The sequence below is a fragment of the Marmota flaviventris genome, chromosome Y, assembly GCF_047511675.1.
Source record: "Marmota flaviventris isolate mMarFla1 chromosome Y, mMarFla1.hap1, whole genome shotgun sequence".
Classification (NCBI taxonomy): domain Eukaryota; kingdom Metazoa; phylum Chordata; class Mammalia; order Rodentia; family Sciuridae; genus Marmota; species Marmota flaviventris.
The window spans coordinates 18,035,029-18,055,922 of record NC_092519.1 but is presented as its reverse complement, the minus strand read 5'-3'; the positions used below and the strand labels follow the sequence as shown (position 1 = coordinate 18,055,922).

Sequence of the window (20,894 nt, the reverse complement as noted above, 5' to 3'; positions counted from 1 at the left end):
GCCCTGGGGACCATAGGTGTGGAGGGTGCCTGCGCGCGCTGGGGGGCTGGAACGTGCGCGTTGGTAGTGCCCCGCGCGGGCGCGGTGGGTGAGTGCAAGGTGGCCCCAGTGGCACGCGTGGAGAGACCCGCGGGCGTCAGGGAGCGCAACGGGCAGCCTTCAAATGGAGCTTTTGAGGGGACGGTGGGGCCATGGGTAGGGTTCGGAGGAACGCTGGGGACGGGTGGGTGGAGATGGGGGTCCGCATGGGCGCGGGGGATTAGGGTTAGGGTTAGGGAGGCAGGTGTGGGGATGAAGGTCCCTGCGGGGCGCGTGGGGACCTCCGACCAGCCTGGGCACAGTACCCGCTAGCGGCCGGCAGGTGGCGCCGGAGGAGAGCGAATGTCAATCATGCTCGGCGGAGGCGGGGCCTGCGCAGTGCAGGCCGCGGGTGGCGGGAAGGATTTCCAACCCGGATTAATGAAGCGCAGTGAACCCAGGAGTAGATCTAGCAAAATGCGCAAAACCGTACGAGACTGCAAACCCCTGAGAGAAGCCAGAAAGGAGCCGAATATATAAAGAGGGGAAAAAAAAAAACAACAACCATGGTGTTTAATATTCAACATGTAAAAAGATATACAGCTGGAACATAATTGTGGCTTTAGGGTGGACGTATCTCGGGGGAGGCCACCAGAGCAGTGCACCCTCCTGGCTTTGAGGGAGGAGACCCACCTGAGTTCCCGTCCAGTCGTCCTTCCTGTGGCTCTGTTTCCTTGAGCCAGCCAGTCCTGAAGTCCACCTTCCTGAAAACCCACCCAGAGGGGCCCTGAGTCCTGCCGTGGGCTCACCGTGCGTATTCACGGGGTCCCGAGCGGTGCCTCCATCCAGGCACGCACATGTGCCCTCTGTCATCAGGACACACAGGACAGCTACCCTTCCATCCTCTCAACTATAGGTCATTTGTGCAGAGGACATTCCGGACCCCCTGTTGTGGCTGAAATGCACAAGACAGTCCTGCCGTCCAGTGGAAGGGGATTCTGTCCTTTCCAGCCCCCTGAAGGGAACAATAGGTGGGGGACAGACAGGTGGGTCCCAGCAGCCAGGGAGGGGAGGCTGGAGATGAGGGTCAGCGCATGTGCTTTTGCTAAGGCTTCGGGAGGATCCCTGTTGTGGGGCACGGGGTGGGAATCTTAGTGACCGCAGGGCCACGGGCGGGCACTCTGGGAGGTCAGATCTGCCTGAGGGTCAGGGCGGGGGGACCTGAAGCCACGTGCCCCACCTCATGAAGTGCCCTCACCACGGTGTCCACAGCCTCCCAGAGCAGATCCTGGAGGTGCCCTCTTGGCCGTCCCCTGCTGCTGACCTGGGGCTGGGGCATCCCGGCCACTCCAAGTGCCCGACCCCCGAGCCCAGGGGTGCGGAGGAGGAGGAGAGCCCGGTGGCTTGGATCTTTGTCCTCGTCCCCGGGAGAGAGATCTTCCCATTTCTCCAGAGAAAATCCAAAATGGCGGAGGGTCTTGGCGGCCTCCGGGACACACTGGTCCATGGACTTTAGATCAGAACCAAAGTCCAGCCCAGGACTCCCCGGGGGGCGCTGGGGTTGGCTTCTGCACCAGCCTAGCGTCACCACTCTTGGGATCTGGGACGGCGGACATGATGTCCCTTTGGGTCTCTTGGGCACCTCTGCTTCCTTTGAAAGATGGCCCTGTGCCTGTCCCTGGGGGTGACCCCGCTGACCCACGGGCAAAGCTCACCGATGGGGACTTCCCTGGGGTCCTGACGTCCTGCCCTGAAGGACAAGCTAACGACCCTCGTTCAATCGGTGGCCCTCCTCGGTGTCCCCTGTCCTCATTCCTGCCCGAGACGCGGTCCTGGTCCATCTTGGATGCACGTGACAGCAATCAAGATTCCACTGTCCACAAGTGACAGAGTGACGGGGACCGAGTCTCTGCAGCTGTGGACACCCCTCTATTCTTTGGGGTGTCCGAGCCTCAGGCCCGGGGACCGAGGGGACGAGAATCCAGAAAACACAAATTACGTCAATAGGATTAAAATGCTCAATGCAAAGCCACGTCGACCCTGGAACTCGGGACATGTCACAGAGCACAGCTCAGGTGGCAGGAGCCGCAGACTCCCGGAGCCTAAGTCACATCGGGGGACCTGGACGTGGCTCCTAGGCACGGCAAAGGGGGGTCGGCAGCCCTGAGCGTCCGGAGAAAAGCTGGATCTGCCCTGTCCCTCTGTCCACGGGGGCTGCAGGTCTGGTGTGCTCCAGGGGACAGATGCAAGCTGCAGAGATTTGCTGATGTCACCGGGTCTTGAATTCTCCGCAGGACGCAGGACCTGAGGCTCCTGGGCTTGGCTCTGAGCTGGTGGTTTGAGGTTTTTCGTAGATTTTTTTTTTTTCTTTGCCTCCGAAACGCCCACAGCCCGCGCAGGGACCATTTTGCTGGCTCAGGGTTTCTACCCTCGACGTGTCTGACTCAGTGTCACTTTCTAGGTTGTGCTCGGGGACAGCCAGGAAAAACCGCCGCGGGCCCACGCTCTGGGACCCACGGGATCATCCTCGGGAGGAGCGGGAGGTGCGGGGTCTGTCACAGGATGGAGATGGTGGCCTGTCAGGGATGTGGCTTTGGGAACCTTCAGTGTCCAAGGGGTGATGTGTCCCTGGGGGACAGAGGCTGGACCAGGGTCCCCGGCTGAGCCCCCTCCAGGGCTCCAGGGGGCTCCTCCTGCCTCTCCAGCTCCTGGGCTCCAGGTGGCCCTGGGCTGGTGGCCCCTCACTGCAGTCTCTGCTTCCGTCTCCACGGGGCTCCTCCTCTGTGTCTGTGTCCCCTCCTCTGTCTCTTGGGAGGACACGGCCATGGCACGAGGGACCCTGACCCAGGAGGAGCCCATCTCAGGACCCTGTACTGACCACCTCTGCAGAGACCCTGTTCCCACACGAGGTCCCCACAGACCTGAATGGAGGAGGACGCTATTCACTGGTGCCTGGTCCCCAAATGGCATGCGGGGTCCAGCCAGGTGCCCGCCTGTGGCTGAGAAGCCTCCAGCCCTGGAGGCACCTCCCGGTGACAATGTGCAGGATCCAAGTCCCCGGGCAAGCTGCTCCGTGAAGCCACCGTGGTCTCCGCTGCTCGGTCCTGACCGGTCTGGGTTTCGCTGCCGGTGACTTGACCACAGGGTCCCTGAGCAGCCTCTCGGAAGCCCCGGGAGTCGGCTCCTTCCTGCAGGGGGGTGTGGGGACGTCATCCCCAAGGATCCCCGTAGCTCCTCAGGGTCACCTGGTCCCTTTGCCGGCACCGCCGTGTGGCCGGCGTGACCACACACGAAACCCGCCCAGATGGCAGCGCGCAGCCGGCCGGAGGGACCCAGTGCAGGGAGGGGACCCCGGGATTGCAGACTAGGGTCACCTCCCCAATGTCCCCAAGGAGGTGTCGGCCTGCAGAGTCGGGGGAGGGGGTGCTGAGCTGGCTGAATGCTCCTCTCCAGCTGGGGACAGGCTGGGCAGCCCCTTGGCCAACCAAGAACACCCTTCAAGGGCCGGCATCCTCGGGCGTCCTGCGCATCTGCAGACCAACGGCCAACGCAGTGTCCACTACCGCTGGGGTTTGGTTCCCTGAGCAGGAAGACGCAGGGGGTCAGGGCTCCATGGCACAGCGGCCTGGGGACCCCTGGTGGCCCCCCCCGTAGGGAGCAGGTGGTCTCTGCACACCTCCAGGGTGGCCGTGGGGGGTGCGTGTCCCCGCTGGACCTCCTGCAAGGGTCACTCGCAGGCTCAGAAGACGCTCTCCTGCCTCTTGAGGCCGGGCCGGCCGGTGCCGTCGAGCGCGTCCCCGGGGCCGGCGGACATGGAGCGCGCCGAGAGCGTCCTGGCGGAGAAGAGGCTGTCCCTGCGCGTCGTGTCCAGGCTGTCGCTGGGCAGGCGGCCGTAGCCCAGGTAGTGGCGCAGGCGCAGCTGGAACTCGCGGGAGGCGAAGTAGTAGACGAAGGGGTCCAGGCAGTTGTTGAGGCAGCTGAGGCAGAGGGTCAGCTTGTACACGTGGTAGTAGCTGCGGCCGAAGAAGAGCCGGCTGACCATGTGGACCAGCAGCACGAAGTTGTTGGGCGCGAAGCAGGTGACGAAGGCCAGCAGCACTACGGCGGCCAGGCACACGGCGCGCCGCCGCTGGCCCTGGTCGTGGCCGCCGTCGGCCGTGCGCAGCAGCTTGGTGATGGTGGCCGTGTAGCAGGCCACGGTGACCACGAAGGGGATGAGGAAGAGGAGCACGAAGATGGTGAAGAGGAACAGGGCCCACATGGCCACGCTGGGCAGCATGGTCCACTTGAGCACGTCGAAGCACGTGACGATGCCCAGCGCGTCCACCTCGTAGGTGAGGTCCGTGCGCGCCAGCGGGAAGAGCGCGGCCAGCAGCAGCGCCCAGGTGCCCGCGCAGGCGGCCAGCGCGTAGCGGCGGCGGCGCCAGCGCGCGGAGCTGAGCGGGTGGACGACGCCCAGGAAGCGCTCGACGCTGATGCAGGTCATGGTGAGGATGCTGCAGTACATGTTGGCGTAGAAGGCCACGGTGACCACGTTGCAGAGGACCTCGCCGAACACCCAGTGGTGGCCGTTGCAGTGGTAGTAGATCTGGAAGGGCAGCACGCTGGCCAGCATCAGGTCCGTGACGCTCAGGTTGATCATGAAGATGACCGACGGCGACTTGGGCCCGATGTGGCGGCACAGCACCCACAGCGAGAAGAGGTTGCCCGGGATGCTGACCAGCACCACCAGCGAGTAGACCACGGGCAGCGCCACGGCGATCGCCGGGTTGCGCAGCATCTGCAGCGTCGCGTTGTCCGGGCCGCTCACGTTCATGTCCACCGGCCCCATCACCGCCGCCGCGGACGCGCGCTCATCCTCGCGGGCCTGCAAGGGGAGGGACGCAGAAAGGGTCAGGCAGGGCGCGCGCCACAGGGGCCCAGGGACAGGGGAGCCCCGTCCCCAGGGAGCCACCTCGGTGCCCTTCAGCCGGTGAATGGGTAAAGAAAATGTGGTACGCGTCCGCCGTGGAATATTACTCAGCCACGAAGAGGAATGAAATGATGGCGTTCGCTGGTAAACGGATGGAGTTGGGAGACACCAGGCCCAGCGAGCTAAGCAAGTCCCCAAAAAGACCGAGGACAAACGTTCTCCCTGATACGCCGATGCTAACTCACAGTAAGAGGGTGACTAGGGGACAAATAGAGGTATGGTGGACTAGGCAGAGGGGACTGAAGGGAGGGGAGGGGGAGGGGGAGGAAGGACAGGAGAATGAATGGGACAGGGTGACCCCGGGTGCATATATGACCACAGGACCCGGGTGATTGTACATCACGTCCAACCAGAAGGAGAAGTGACAATCCATTTATGGAAGACGTGTCCCAGTGCATTTTACTGTCACGGAGAACATGCCAGAAGGGGCCCTGCCTGCTCCCCAGGGACAAGGGACCTGGCGCCCCACCTGCCCCTTGGCACTCAGGCCTCTGAGCACCCGGAAGCTCCTTTGCTCCTTCTCTATGTCTTTCTCCCTGGAAGTTGAGGGAGCGTGTCGTGAGGGACGCTGCGCTGGCTTCCACCTTGGGTCGCAGAGGACGCTGCACATCGCCCAGCGACCTCGCTTCCAAGCCCGGGAGAGGTGATCTGGGTCACTTCCAGGGTGGGAAGGGATGTCCCAGAGGCCGGCCTGGCTCTCAGGCTGGTTCCTCATTTGCACAGGGTCAAATCGAGGTCCCCCCGCCGAATCAGGGTCCCGGGAGACCGGACGCATTTGCCTGGCTACACGGAGGTGGGGGCTGGTCCAGAGGGGTGGCTCGGCTGCCCCAGGGACTGCCCGTCACCCAGGCACCTGGCTCCACCTGGGAGCTGCCATCGGGGGGCCACCCAGGGGAAGGCAAATTAGGGTCCCTGTGGCCTCTCCCCTCCCCCACCCCCGAAGACCCATTTACTGTGATGGATTTTAAGTCCCACAGAATCTCGGGGTCTGGGACGGTGGCTCTGAGGTACAGATGTCCTTACCAAGCACAGGGCGCTGGGTCCCATCCCGAGCCTCAAAACTAAAACAAAACCCACTTTTTGTTTTCCTTCTCTAGGGCTGAGAATTGAACTCGGGGCCCCCCCACCCCTGGGCCCCGTCCCCAGCCGTATTGGGCATCTTATTTAGTGACAGGGCCTCCCTGAGCCGCTTAGAGCCTCGCTGTGGCCTCCCGCCTCAGCCTCCCCAGCCGCTGGGTGACCGCGTGGGCCACCGCACCCGGCCTAGATTTTTTATTTGCTAAGGTGCCGAGGCTGGCCTCCACCGTGTGGTCCTCCTGCCTCAGCCTCCTGAGTAGCTGGGATCTCAGGCGCGTGCCCCCGTGTCTGTCCCCAACCTCCTGGTTTGGGGGCATGTGGACGTTGGAGGAAATGGTGGAAGGACGCTCCAGGATCTGGCACAGATAAGTCTGTGTGCACAGGGACGCTCTCTGTGCCCATCCCGCCAAGGGGGCTCCCAAAGCCCCTCGGGGGGTCATTTAGGTGACCTAACGCACCCCGTGTGGGTCTCTGGGGCGTTTTAGAAACCCATCAGCGTGTCCCCAACCGGGTCCCCCAAAGTGAAGGGCAGGTGGATACTGTCCGAGCGGCCCCAGAAGAAGGCTTGGGACTTACCGTCCGCGATGCTGCTGCTGAAATGGCGGAGCCGACGGGGGACCCGGCTCGGCTTCCACAGGGCCATCTGCCACCCAGCTTGTGTCTGGTTCCCTTTCTTGACTTTGCAAATGAGTTCCTGTCACCTTTTCCAAATATGCTCACCTCTTTGGGGGGGGCGGGGGGGGGGACGGGTTATGCAACCCGAATGCGGGGCGTCAGAGTCGGGGAAACCCAGATGTCTGTCTGGGGGGTCTCTGTTTAACCCTGCTGAGCCCCGTGGCCAGTCGGGGTCAGTGTCCACGAGGCGCAGGGATGGTGAGTGGACCCTCCCGGGAGGGTGTTTCTGGGATGACTTAAGTCGAAAATCCGGTGGGGGTGGGCCTCGTCCCACCAGTCGAAGGGCCGAGGAACAAAGTCTGAGGTTTCCCCCTAGACAAAGGAACCCTGTGTGAGGCTGCATCTATCCATCGGCCACTCGTCTAGAAACCTCCCCGGTGGTCATCTAGGTGCACACCTGTCAATCATCTATATAGACACGTGTCTATCTATCACGGGTCTCCACAGGTCTCTGTCCACAGGGGATCAGGTCCTTCCAGGGATCTAAGGCCAAACATTGGCGTCCCCTGGAGAAGACCTCCGCGTCCAGCACCTCTGCAGCCTCAGCCCCTGCTGAGTTTCCTGCCTGTCCAGCTGAGTGACCGGTCCCCCCCGGGGGTTGCTGACCACGCCACCCGACTTGGACTCAAGTGTCCGCCCTTTCTTTTCTTCGCTGATCTGCAAGGGCCACCTCCTCGGGGCCGGACAATCCGCACCGCGCGCTCCTGCGTTCAGTGGTGCAGGGACCCGCCCGGGGACGCCAGGGCCTGGAGCCCAACAGGGACGCTCTCTGTGCCCATCCGGCCGAGGGGCCTCCCAAAGCCCCTCTGGGGGTCATTTCAGGGGTCCCGAGGCACACGCCTCCCCTCTGCCTCGGGGGATGGAGGAAAAGGCCTTGGCCCTGTTAAGCAGGAAAGTGAAACCAAACAGACCAGCCACCGGGGCGCACGTGGATTTGCAGAAGGAGCCTGTTAAAATGCACGCAGGGGCCGGGGTCTCCGCATCCAGCACAGACCCTGCATGGGCTCCCGGGCTGCCCCGGGGCGCCCTCTGCTCCCAGGACCAGCCCCAGGGACCCTCAGGGCCGCCGAGAGCGGGCGTTGGCCCTTTGGCCCTGGGCGCACCCTGCGAGCGAATCTATCAGCAGGAAGCACCTGCGCCCGAGGAGTGGGTGCCGAGTGGGTGCGGGACAGAGAGTCCAACCCGCGGCCATCTGGGTGCTTCCCGTTCTAAGCTCCCCGCACACCTTGGGGGAAAAGATCTGCACCCGTGTCATCCCAGGGGCTCAGGAGGCTGGGGCAGGAGGTTTGCAAGTTGGAGGCCAGCCTCAGCAACGTGGTGGGGAGCTAAGCCACTCGGGGAGACGCAGTCTGCAACTAAGATACCAAAAAAGGGGCGGTACAGCGACCCCTGGGTCCAGTCCCCAGGTTGGGCTCTGGAAAAATACGGGCGAGGGAGCCGCGCGCTCAGGGCGAGGGGCCTGGGGCTGCTGTCTCCATTTCTGCGCGCAGAGCTGGGGACGCCGGAGAACCCCCCGCCCCCCCGCAGCTGGACGCCTCTGCCTCGTGCACATTTAAATACCTCGCGCCCTTGAACCCAGGCCAGAGCCGCGGGGCGCGCAGGTGATGCAAGCAAGGAGCAAGAGCGCAGGGCATCTGCTGCCCCAGCGCGCCCCGCCTCCACCGCCGTCGGCTGTTCTGGGTGCACCTGGCACCTGGTGGGCGGCCCCCTGCACCCTCCCCCGAGCACCCCGGGCTCCGCAGTGCTGGCTCTGCACTGAGCGGTCCCCGGCGGCCGGCCCAGGAAGGCAGCGGTCAGGGCCTGGGTAGGGGCGCGCGCGCGCGCGCGCGGCTCGGCGGGTTGCACGGACCATTAATCAGGAAATCAGCTCTAACGGCCTCCGCTTCCCTGAAACCGAGGCGCCTGCGGTTGGCAGCTGCGGAGGCCCAGACCGAGGGGAGGCAACTCTGCAAAACGAGATTAACGGTTGGCCGCGTCGCCACGGCAGCCGGAGGCCCCCGGAGCGCGCAGGGCGCAGCTGGTGCAGCCCCGGCCCCAGCCCCCGCCCCCCCCCCCACGGGGCTCGCTCGGGGCCACTTTGCAAGATCTTGCAAGAGGAGGCCCAGGGTTCGTGGCCTGGCGAGCACCAGGGGGCCCCCCCTGTTCTTATTTGCTTAAGAAAAACAGCTTTACTGGGGCGCAGTCGACCCACCCTACAAGATTTTCACGCCAACCCTGAACCGCGCCACGGTTAACCCCGTTCTTCCTTTGTCCGCCTCAGCCCCCTGACAGCGAGGGATCCAGCTTTCTGTCACTCCCCCGAATCCTGCTTTCCAATGGAACCGGTGTGGAATGCCTCTGTTTTCGTGGCTGAGTAGTATTCCACTCCACAGACGAACGGCCGTCTTTCCATCCCTCCGCCAGTGGGTGGCCTCGCCCTCTTGGCCGTTCAGAGTGACATCCCCTTATGGCTTAACGGTGACAGCCTCAGACGGAAGGGTTGACCAATACAGCGTCTGGGCTGCAGATCTCACGGAGGCGGTGGTGTGACAAGATTAGCCGGAGGCAGCCGCCGTCAGGACCAGATGCATCCATCTGCACCTGGAGACAGTTGGGCTTCTCCTACAGTCAGTCCCCTCGGCGGGTGCTGGGGCTGCCCCTGGTGCCAGGCTCCCAGAGGGGACAAGGTTGCTCCCACCCTGGGCGGCAGAGGCTGGACCAGAGTCCCTAACTGATAGACCACAGAGCAGGTGGCCTGGGTGACACGGGCCTGTGTTCTGCTCTATGACATCATGGATGTCACCTGCTCATGAACCCCGCACACTCACTGCGTCTGTCTGAACTGGATCATGTGTGACGCTGTCCGTGAGGCACGGGATGGCACAGATCTACAATCCAGGACGCCAGTCATGCCCGTCACGCACGTCCCCTGTGAGGCTGGACCGTGTGGCATTTTACGGGCAATGAGTGTGCTGTGCATCTTATGCACACGTCTCCTGCAAACTGCACCTGAACTCTGAAGTGTGCGTGTGATAGACATATGACTTACCAGCCTGGCTGGCAGGTGACTGTGTGTGACAGAGCCATACCTGACGTCACTACCATTGTATTATAGATTATTATTATTATTATAGATTATTGGGAGGATGTGATTGTTCCCACATTATTGCATGCATACCTGTGGGGATCATTGCATGCATACCTGTGGGGATCATTGCATGCATACCCGTGGGGATCATTGCATGCATACCCGTGGGGATTATTGCATGTATACCTATGGGGATTATTACATGCATATCCATGGGGATTATTGCACGTATACCTGTGGGGATCATTGCATGCATATCTATGGGGATTATTGCATGCATAACTATGGGGATTATTGCATGCATACCCATGGGGATTATTACATGCATACCTATGTGGATTATTTTATGCATACCCATGGGGATTATTGCATGCATACACATGGGAATTACTACATGCATACCTATGGGGATTATTACATGTATACCTATGGGATTATTGCATGCATACCTATAGGGATTATTGCATGCATACCCATGGGGATTATTACATGCATACATATGGGGATTATTACATGCATACCCATGGGAATTATTACATGCATACATATGGGGATTATCACATGCATACCTATGGAAATTATTGCATGCATACCTATGGGGATTATTACATACATACCTATGGGGATTATTGCATGCATACATATGGGGATTATTACATGCATACCTATGGGAATTATTGCATGCATACCTATGGGGATTATTACATGCATACCCATGGGGATTCTTACATGCATACCCGTGGGGATCATTACATGCACACCTATGGGGATCATCACATGCATACCCGTGGGGATCATCATATGCATACCCGTGGGGATCATCACATGCTTACCCATGGGGATCATGCATACCCATGGAGATCCTTACATGCACAGTAGTGGACATGGTTTCGCGCCTCTCACTGAGTAGTGCAGTGGTCACTGACCCTGGCAGAAAGGCAGGAGGTGATGGACTTGCTGCAGTGGCCCCGAGAGGCCACTTCGTGCCCACGGAGGTGGCTGAGATCAGAGGACACACGGGGACCCGGGGAAGGGAACCCTCGTGTGCTGGCGGGAAGGCAAATGTGCGTCCACTGTGGACATGGCTGGCCGTTCCCCCAACCCTGACAGGTCACCCTGAAACGGTGGAGTTCACAGTGACAGACGGGCCATCCAGCATCCCTCCTGCCCCGCCCCCCCAGAACCGATGACCGACGTCAGCGCAGAGCTGTGCCTGGATGTCCACAGCGGCGGTGTCCACCGGGGTGCCCAGGCACACAGATGTGTCTGTCACACTGTGGAATATTACTCAGCCAGGAAGAGGAGCCCAGGAAGAGGAACGGAGCTGTCCCCTGCTAGCACTTGGATGGGCCTCAAGGATGCGCGGCTCAGCAAGACACCAGACACCCAGGGACACACGTGATTTACCCGGAGCAGGCCAGCGCACGGGGACAGGAAGGTCATTGGTGGTTCCTGGGACCTGAGGCAGAGACCCTGTCTAATGGGGACTGGGGTCTCCTTTGGGGTGATGAGAATGTTCTGGGGGACGTGTGTCCCCTTTGGATTCCCCAAAATCCCACAGACGGGGCCACCTCTGGACCCCGGGGCCAGCACATTTTCAGCTCCATCGACGCCGACTGTTTTGAATCACGGAAACCAGAAGGGACCTCCCCTCGTCCCCAAAACAGAAAACCGAAAGCAAAACACAGATGTCCCCGGGTCCCCGTGCCCAAGGCGCTGGTGACCGGGCTCCTCGGGACGGGACGGGATCCTTCCTGTCCCCTGGGCCTCCCGCCCACAGCCACCGGGGTCCCCTGACTTACGAGGGCCACAGGACAGTGGGATCCCGGGGGGCGCTGGCCTCGGGGGCTTCTCGGAATGTCCCCTGACCCTCCCGCCTGGCCCAGGGGAGGCAGCCGGTTTGCATGAGCTCGGAGGTCAGCGCCTGTCCCCTGACGGGTCCCCGGGGCTGACGGCCGGCCACCTGTGGCCCTGGGTTTGGCTGAAGGGCAGGGACCTTGCGAAACCCGGGAGGGTTCCTCTTTCTCAGGGCCCGGGGTGGAGCCGCTCCCGAGGGGACTTTCACATATTTTTTTTTTAAAAAAATGCATTTTCAACACGTTTAAAATAAAAGAGTGTCCCCTCCCTCCGTGTACTCAGCATGTGGCCGCGGGAGGTTCGCCGGGGACCTGGGTGACCGTGGGTTACAGCGAGGCTCCCCTGGGATCGATTTTATAGGGGGCTCCTTTTAAACTCGGAGAAGGGGGCTCCCTAGGGTCTCCGTGTGGGTGTCGGGTGTCTGCAGCCCCGAAAAGTGTCCCCTCCAGACCCAGGGGGGAGGGACAGGCCTGTGGGATGGAGTCCGAGTGCACAGGGAGCTGGGTGTCTCCAAGGCCCCTCGGCTCAGCCCTGGCCCCAGGACCTTGGGACATGCCTGTGTGGGTGGAGATGGGTCTTTGCAGAGGGGATGGGGGTGCAGTGAGGTCCCCAGGGTGGCCCTGGCCCCAGGACCTTGGGACGTGCCTGTGTGTGTGGAGATGGGTCTTTGCAGAGGGGATGGAGGTGCAGTGAGGTCCCAGGGTGGCCCTGGCCCAGCAGGACGGGGGTCCTCATAGAGGAGGAGATGAGGTCACAGACACACACAGAGGGACGCCCCGGGAGGACCCAGGGAGAAGACGGCGGCAGCCAGCCCAGGGCAGAGGGTCAGGAGGAGCCACTTCTGCCCACACCTGGACCTCGGACCTCCAGCCTCCAGGGCAGGGGCGATAGACCTCTGCTGATCTAACCATCCAGGCTGGGGGGCTCTATGGCTAGCCTCCTGTCCTCCTTACCAAGAAGCAGGGCGCGGGGCACGGGGCACGCGAGGCCGGTCACAGGGTTTTAAAGAGCATTAGCCAAGGGACAGGCCACAGGGAGAGGCCAACAGCCCCTGTCCCTCACGCCGCCTCTGCCAAGGCCCGTCTCCGACAGGCAGAGAGGACAGTGGCCGGGACCTGGGGGTCTGCAGCCACATGCTCAGAGGAGCGTCCAGGGCTGCGAAGTGCCAGGCGTTCCCAAAGCAGCGAGCTACAGACGTCCACGGTGACAGGGTGCGTCCAGCCGGCTCCCAGGTGTCCAGCTGCTGCGGACCACCCAGCGGTGCTGGTCACAATGTATCCGGCTCCTGCAGACCAGGGGTGCTAGTTACTAGGTACCCAGTCCTTGCAAAGGACCCAGGTGCTGGTTACTAGGTACCCAGTCCTTGCAAAGGACCCAGGTGCTGGTTACTAGGTACCCAGTCCTTGCAAAGGACCCAGGTGCTGGTTACTAGGTACCCAGTCCTGGCAAACCCCGGGGGTGCTGGTGACAAGGTATCCAGCTCCTGCAGGCCACCCCAGGTCGGGGGACCCCAGAGGACGTTCTCCAGGTCAGAAGCATCCGTCTGAAGGGTCAGGTGTGTGAACTGGCCAGATTCAAGCGCCGCGATGCCCGGGGCATGCAACACCGCGATGTAGTGGCCTGGGACACCTGTGACGCCGTAATGGACACGCGCCTAAGAGCGTCCAGCCGTCCACAGGAGCCCACCAAGGAGCCCTGAAAGCTGCCCCCTGCCTTGGGTCTTCGGCAGAGGCTCCAGACTTGGGCAGGAGACGACAGTTCAAGGTGACACCGTGCCTTGGTTTGGGGGACGCTGCCGGTGCGCGGGAGGCCGCAGGCCACTGGACCGCAATTTCATTTCCTTTGCGTATATGCCCTGGAGCGGTGGAATATTAGCCAGCCACCAACAAGAAGAATACTACTCAGCCAGGAACAAGGACAGGTGCTGAATAAATGCAACTGGAGGGTGTTCTATTGGGCGAAACAAGACAGACCCCGAGAGACAGGCGCTGGGTGTTCTCTTTCCTGGACGGAAGCTCAAATTAAGGCCACCGGCCAGCGGGACAGTGACTGCTAGGGGCTGGGAGAGACACAGGAAGGCCACTTTTGATGCCTGCTGTATGCATGGAACTATGACACTTGTATACAATTGAAGCACGGGTTTAAAAAACCCCTAACCCTCAGCGTGTCCTCTCAGCAGTGGCCACACACACTGGCCCGGTTTGCAGGGACCAAGGGGCTTCCTGGGACGTGGGATTTCAGTGTCCCCAGCTGTGGGGACAATGTGGGTCACCCCTTTGGGGGCCAGACCTCAGGGCGCCAAGGCAGCACAGCAGGCCTCCTGGTCCGCGGGGAGGCCACCTCTCAGCCACCACAGGGTGGTTTCCCAGGACACTCTGCAGCCTGGGGCCGCCTGGATCTCACTTCCGCCCTGGGACCTGGGGAATTTAGACCCTGACCTTTACACGGTGCCCCGGGGTCTGCTGTCCCACGTGCCGGGGGGGGGGGGGGGGGGGGACATCTCGGGTCTCACGGGGGCCCTCCGGAGAGTCCCAGGCCCCACCCTGGGCTGGGAGGATAAATGTGGTTTCTTCCCTTTTTTCCTCTCTGTCTGTCTCTGAAAGTCTCACGGTTTTCCCATATTTTCAGCCACTTTCTGCAGAGAATTTAGATCTTCTCAATTTTTCTCTCCTGGACGCAGGCAGGATTCCCTCCCGTCCGTCAAAGGAACCGCTTCGCGGCTTCCCCTGGGCCCATCGGAGTGGCCAGCATACCGACTCCGGGACCTTGGGGGCTATTTTAAAAATAAAACAAGTCACGGGACCGACAGAGACAGTCCCTCGGTCCCCGGGGGGGGCGGTTCCTGATTGACGGTTGGAGGGTAGCCCATACTGGGTGGAAACACTGCCCAAAGGCACGATCCCCGTTCGGGCAGCAGACGGTGGGCCAGGGGGAGATTTTTTTCACGCTCCTCACAACGACATGCAATTTAGCGCTCGCCCCTTGTTTCTGGAACTTTCCGTGGAGTGATTTTGGTCCACAGTGAATCGTGGGTAGGGACCCCGTGTGGGTGTCCATCACTGGGACGCGGAGCCGGTTCCTCTTTTGGTCCCCCTCTGGGTCCCTGGCTACTTCCCCTGGGGGCCCCCCGACGGAGGGTTTCAGGTCTGCTGTCCCGTGCGAACGGCGGGTCCCCAGTCGGTAGGCTCCTCGGAGGGACCGTCCCTGCCCCAGCTGGCCCACAAGGACGCGGTCACCATGAGCCGGGAATCCCGGTGCGGGGTCATCTGCCATGCGCTGCGTGCGAGTGCTGCTGATTTTTTAAATGACAATTGTGAGCTGTCACTGTTCAGAGGGACGGGGACACTCTGGCCTCTGTGGGGTCTTGTCCCCGTGAACCCCTAGAACTAGGCCACCGAGCAGCCCGCATTTCACGGATGTCACTTAGACCCCCGTCCACCATTGGCCGTCGCTCAGCCCGTCCAACCCAGGGGCAGCGCGAACAGGGCTCCTCCGTGTGGACAGGTCCCCGGCGGTTTCACTTCCTGTCCCTGCACGGCCGACACCCTGAGATCGCTGGGGTTGGGAGGGACCCAGGGTCAGAGGTGACCAGAGACATCCACGTGCTGTTCACCCCGGGGGGGGGGGAGAAGTTCAGATGAGTGGACAGACGGGCGGACAGGAGACGGACGATGAGCGGGTGGACGGGCGGGGGGGACGGATGGTGGATCCTTGACGGACGATAGCGGATAGGTAGGTAGGTGGACGCTGGGTGGACAGAGGGACGGATAGAAGAGAGGGGGTGGTGGGTCACACACCTGAGAGGGAGGGAGGTCAACAAGATGGCGGTGGGTGGGTGGACGGGTGGACAATGGATGGACGGATGGGTGTGTGGACAGATGGGTGGACAGATGGATGGATGGGTGGTTGGACAGATGGATGGACGGTAGGTGGACAGATGGATGGATGGACGAATGGACGGATGGGTGGACGGATGATGGATGGATGGGTGGATGGATGGATGGATGGATGGACAGATGGAGGGACGGATGGGTGGACGGATAGATGGACGGATAGATGGACACATAGGTGGGCGGAGGCATGGACAGATAGGTGGGTGGATGGATGGATGGGTGGACGGATGGGTGGACAGATGGGTGGACGGGTGGTCTGAGGACCCATCTGTCCCCTGGTGCTTCAGTAGAGCCCCCGTGGGCTCAAGGTCCCCAGGTTCCCACCCCAAGGCTACTTGAGACCTGTCCCCATGTCACACCCCACCTGTCTGGGAGCCCAGCCAGAAGGTTCTAGAAGGACGGCGGCCAGGGGCAGAGGTCCAGGATGGGGTGGGGGACCCGTCCCAGGGGCTCCACGTCCCCTTAAGTCACCGGGACTCTCCTGCCTGGATGCAGCCTTCAACCCGTCCCCGTCCCTGGTCACCCCCCACGCCCCCAGGAGGACACAGCGCCTCACACGCACCTGGGTCGAGGGACGAGCTTTGGAGTGTCACCACGGACACCGCGGAGCTGCCGGGACCCGCCTCAGGGGATCTCGGCTGAGTCCCGGGCCGAGGGCATCCCAGGAAGTGCCTGCGTCCGCCCAGCTGGACCTGGGGTCAGTGCTGGCCCCTCCACCTGCGACGCCTGGTATTTTTTTTTTTTTTTTTTTTTTTTTGCACAGTTCTCTGTGTATCTGAGGCTCGGTGGCCGGTCCCTGGGCTGGAGGTGAGAAAGTGACATTTTTCGGGTCTGACTGAAGAGGAAATTGAGGTCACGGGGCCGCTGTGGTCAGCAGCCGAGCCGGCCCCTCAGAGCAGCCCCGTGGTCCCTTCACGGAGCCCAAGCAGAGGCTACGCGGGCTCAGGGGGGATCCAAGCTGGGGGTGACACCCTGGAATCCGCACAGGGGACCCAGAGGTCCTGGTCCACATCACAAGGGGTCCCCCAGGGCGACGAGTAGCCCTGAGTCCCTCACAGCTCAGGGCCGTGACGCAGGACAAGTGGTTAGTGGGTGCCATTTAGCCAGGGGGTCAGGGAGAGGTTCTCAACCCGGGTGACCTTTTTATCTTCCCTCTCAGAGGTCACTAGGAAATGTCTAGAATCAGTTCTCATGAACTTAGCCGGGAGGGGCTGCTCCTGGCTCCTGGTGTGTGGAGCCCAGAGAGGCTGCTCCACCTCCTGCAGCGCACAGCACAGCCCACCCCAGAGAGCCCCCAGCCCCAGAGGCCCCCAGTGCCCAGGAGACCTGCAGGACCGAGTCTCTGTCCATCATCCGTCCACCCAGCTGTCATCTGTCTGTCTGTCATCTATCTATCATCTATCTCTCTGCCTATCTATCTATTATCTACCAATCCTGTCTGCCTATCTATTTATCTATTATCTACTAATCCTGTCTGTCCGTGTATCTATGTATGTATCTATCATCTATCTATCTCTCTGTCATCCACCCATTCTGTCTATCATCTATCTATCTTCTATCATCTATCCATCCTGTCTACCTATCTATCCACCTGTCTATCTATCTATCTATCTGCCATCTACCAATTCTGCCTGTCCATCTATCTCTCTGTCATCGACCCATCCTGTCTGTCCAGGGGGCTCTCACACCCTGGGTGGGGCTGCTCCTGGCTCCTGCTGTGGGGCCCACCCTGGAGGGCGGAGGCTGGACCAGGGTCCCCGGCTGAGCCCCGTCCTCGGGCTCCAGGGAGGCTCCTCCTGCCTCTCCAGCTCCTGCCCCCCTGCCAGGTCACCTGCGTGTCACCTGTTTGCATTCAACTGGGGCCAGCCCTTGGTGGCACTGAGCTGGTCACTCAACCTGGGGTCCTCTGAGGACCACTTCTGTGTGTGCCTGACCTTGCACGGACTGGGGCACCACCCTTCCGACCCTGCCACCTCTGTCCGTGCCCAGGTCCCCTCTGGCCAGCGTCTCCCTCCTGTCCGGGGTCTGAGGGGGTGACCCCTGACTGTCTGAGGCTGGACGCCATCTTTCCCAGTGTCCACTAGTCCTCTCCGTCCCCGAATTCCCCGGAGGTCCCCTGCCCGGTGCCTTTCCACCCAAATCCTAATGTCATTACGGAGCCATCGACATGCATCTACAGATTGCAGCTGTGGGGCCAGCGGTCAGCCCAGAATCAAAGCCACCCCGGGGGGGGGGGGCATCCTGCCCCTGCCTGCAACTGGACCCTGCCTTCCTGCAGACCCGGGCGGGCTCGGCCATTTGCAGGAGAGCTCAGAAACGGCAGCCCAGCCGGGCTGTTTAGGGACCAGCCAGACCTGCAGGGCGGCCACAGCTGCACCTCCAGAGGGCTCATCAGGTGACCGGGGAGCAGGGGCGGTTTCAGACTTGTGCTGGGCTTCCTGTGACTGTGACTCACAACCTGCAGACGGTTTATGACCCCGAAGGAGGAAGTCAAGGATCATTATTTCTGCACGCGGGGTGGGGAAGGGCTGGGGTCCCCTGCAGGTGCCCAAGGAGGTGGGGGACCCGGGGACGGGGGCAGCTGGCTGGTGTGCGAGGGCCTGGGGAGGCCAGGGAGGAAGTCCCGGCCTCCAGGTGTGGCCTCCAGCTGCTGCTGTCCCTCCCTCCAAGTCAGACAAGGAACTCAGAACCAGGGCTCTGGGAGGATTGGTCAGGGGAGGTGACGGATGGAACTGTGTCCCCCTGAAGGAGAAGCTGAGGTTCTCTGCTCCTCGGGGGACCTGCAGGCGGGGACTTATTTGCAAACCAGGATCTTTGCGGACGCCATCCAGAGCATGGTGGGGCGGGGCGGAGGTGTGGTCGGGCCTCAGTCTGAGATGACTGGGCGTCCTTCTCAGAAAAACGGACTGGGAGACAGACAAGGGGACCCAGTGTGAACCCAGAGGTGCAGACAGAGCCACGTGGCAACGGGGCAAGGACGACGGGTGGTCAGCAGACGCTGGACAGGCAGCAGGGACGCTCCCCGAGCTCAGACAGAGCGCAGCCCGGGGACACCTGGAGAGAGACTTCTGCCCCGGAAGTGGGAGAGAAGGTGTCACTGTGCTGTGATGTCCCCAGGCTGTGGGGTTTCAACAGCCCTGGCCTCAGAGGGACCATGGGATCCTGGGGTCCAACCCTTTTCTTACTGCATCTGCACATCCACCTCTCCACCACCCACCTGCCGGCCATCCACCATCATCTACCCCTCCACTCACCCATCCTGCCCTCCACCTCTCCATCCACCCACCACCCGTCCATCATCCATCCCCCTTTCCACCCCCCATCTGTCCATCCGTCTCCATCCACCCATCCACCCACCCATCCACCCATTAATCCATCCATCTCCATCCACCCATCCACCCATCCACCCATCCACCCATCTGTCCATCCATCATTTATCTTTGCATTCATCCATCCATACATCAATCCATCCATCTTTATATTCATCCTGCCTTCCATGTCTCCATCTACCCATCCACCCATCCATCCACCCATCTCCATCCATCCATCCACCCATCCACCCATCTCCATCCATCCACCCATCCATTCACCCATCTCCATCCATCCACCCATCCATTCACCCATCTACCCATCCACCCACCCATCTCCATCCATCCATCCACCCATCCACCCATCATTCCACCCACCCATCCACCCACCCACCCACCCATCCATCCATCCACCCACCCACCCACCAATCCATCCATCCACCCATCCATCCATCCATCCACCCACCCACTCACCCATCCACCCACCCACCCACCCATCCACCCATCCACCCATCCACCCATCCACCCACCCATCCATCCATCCACCCATCCACCCACCCATCCACCCATCCATCCATCCACCCATCCATCCATCCATCCACCCACCCACTCACCCATCCACCCACCCATCCATCCACCCACCCACTCACCCATCCATCCATCAATCCACCCATCCATCCACCCATCCACCATCCACCCACCCATCCACCCATCCATCCATCGATCCACCCACCCATCCATCCATCCATCCATCCATCCACCCATCCACCATCCACCCATCCACCATCCACCATCCACCCATCCACCCATCCACCATCCACCCACCCATCCACCCATCCACCATCCACCCATCCATCCATCTACCCATCCATCCATCCATCCATCCACCATCCACCCATCACCCACCCATCCACCCACCCATCCATCCATCCATCCATCCACCCACCCATCCATCCATCCATCCACCCATCCATCCATCCATCATCCACCCACCCATCCGTCCACTCACCCACCATCCATCCATCCATCATCCACCCACCCATCCACCCACCCATCCATCCATCCATCCATCCACCCATCCATCCACCCATCCATCCACCCATCCATCCATCCATCATCCACCCACCCATCCGTCCACTCACCCACCATCCATCCATCCATCCATCATCCACCTTTCCATCAACCCATCATCCACCCACCCATCCCTCACCCACCTGTCCATGCGTCCACCCGTCCGTCTCTACACCCAACCATCCATCCGTTCCTCCCCCAAACTGTGCTCAACCTGGGGAATTTCTTGGGGTGTCTCCTCTGCCGACCCACAGCCCTTGGAGGAGCCCCACCTTTCTATGCCCTGGGGCTGGGCTGAGATTTCTCTGTTGCTGCCAGTCCACGCGCTGCCAGCTGGCCTGTCCCTGTCCTGGCTGGAGGGGTGGCCTTGTCCTGCTCACCCTTGGCATGTGAGCGTGCTAATCCAACTGGAGGCTCGATGCCCTACCCCACCTAGGAGGCTGCAGGGGCTCTGTGTCCAGGGGGGAACCCTAGACGGAGCAGCTGGCCCTGGGGAGCCCCCTGACCTTACTGAGCCTCAGTGTCCCCGTGTCACATCTCACAGGAAGGAAGGTTGTGTGCCACATGACTGTTGTGACCGCATCCTAAGCAGGAAGCCATGCACATAACTGCTGCACCCTTGGGGACTTTAGGACATCGGGTGGGTCCATCAGACCCGCCGTAGCTCAGGTGTGCCTTGGGGAGCCCTTCCGTCACCCATCTATCCACCCATCCATCTGAAGGACATCTGAAGCCAACTGAAGGGTCCCAAGGAAGCCCGGAGGAGCGAAGCCCTCCCACGTTTGCATTAAAATGAGCTGTGGGTTCAGCGTCCCGTCTAGGCACCGCCCAGGTTCCTCTTGGTATGGACAGTCCACCTTCCAACCTCGGAGGGTCAAGGATGGGCAGCGGGGAGGACACATACACACTAGGGCCCTTGGTCCTGGGAAGTGGGGGCACCAATCCTGGCCCCATCC

General features: G+C 61.5%; 1 protein-coding gene across 4 annotated transcripts in view; it reads right to left on the bottom strand.

Moving 5' to 3' along the window:
- Nucleotides 1-576: 576 nt before the first annotated feature.
- Nucleotides 577-20,894, bottom strand: part of LOC114106885 (S-geranylgeranyl-glutathione receptor P2RY8) — a 26,949-nt gene continuing 6,631 nt past the window's right edge. Inside the window, exons 2-3 of one of the 4 annotated variants that reach the window (XM_071607021.1) lie at nucleotides 6,644-7,054; nucleotides 577-4,885 (exon numbers count right to left, since the gene is read on the bottom strand). In XM_071607021.1, the coding sequence (XP_071463122.1) occupies nucleotides 3,758-4,849 (1,092 nt within the window). In that variant the 5' untranslated portion in view covers nucleotides 4,850-4,885; nucleotides 6,644-7,054 and the 3' untranslated portion in view covers nucleotides 577-3,757. Of the gene's footprint in view, nucleotides 4,886-6,643; nucleotides 7,055-11,611; nucleotides 11,937-12,619; nucleotides 12,639-20,894 lie in introns of those variants that run through there. The other 3 variants (XM_027954074.2, XM_027954076.2, XM_071607020.1) reach the window with 3 other exon arrangements.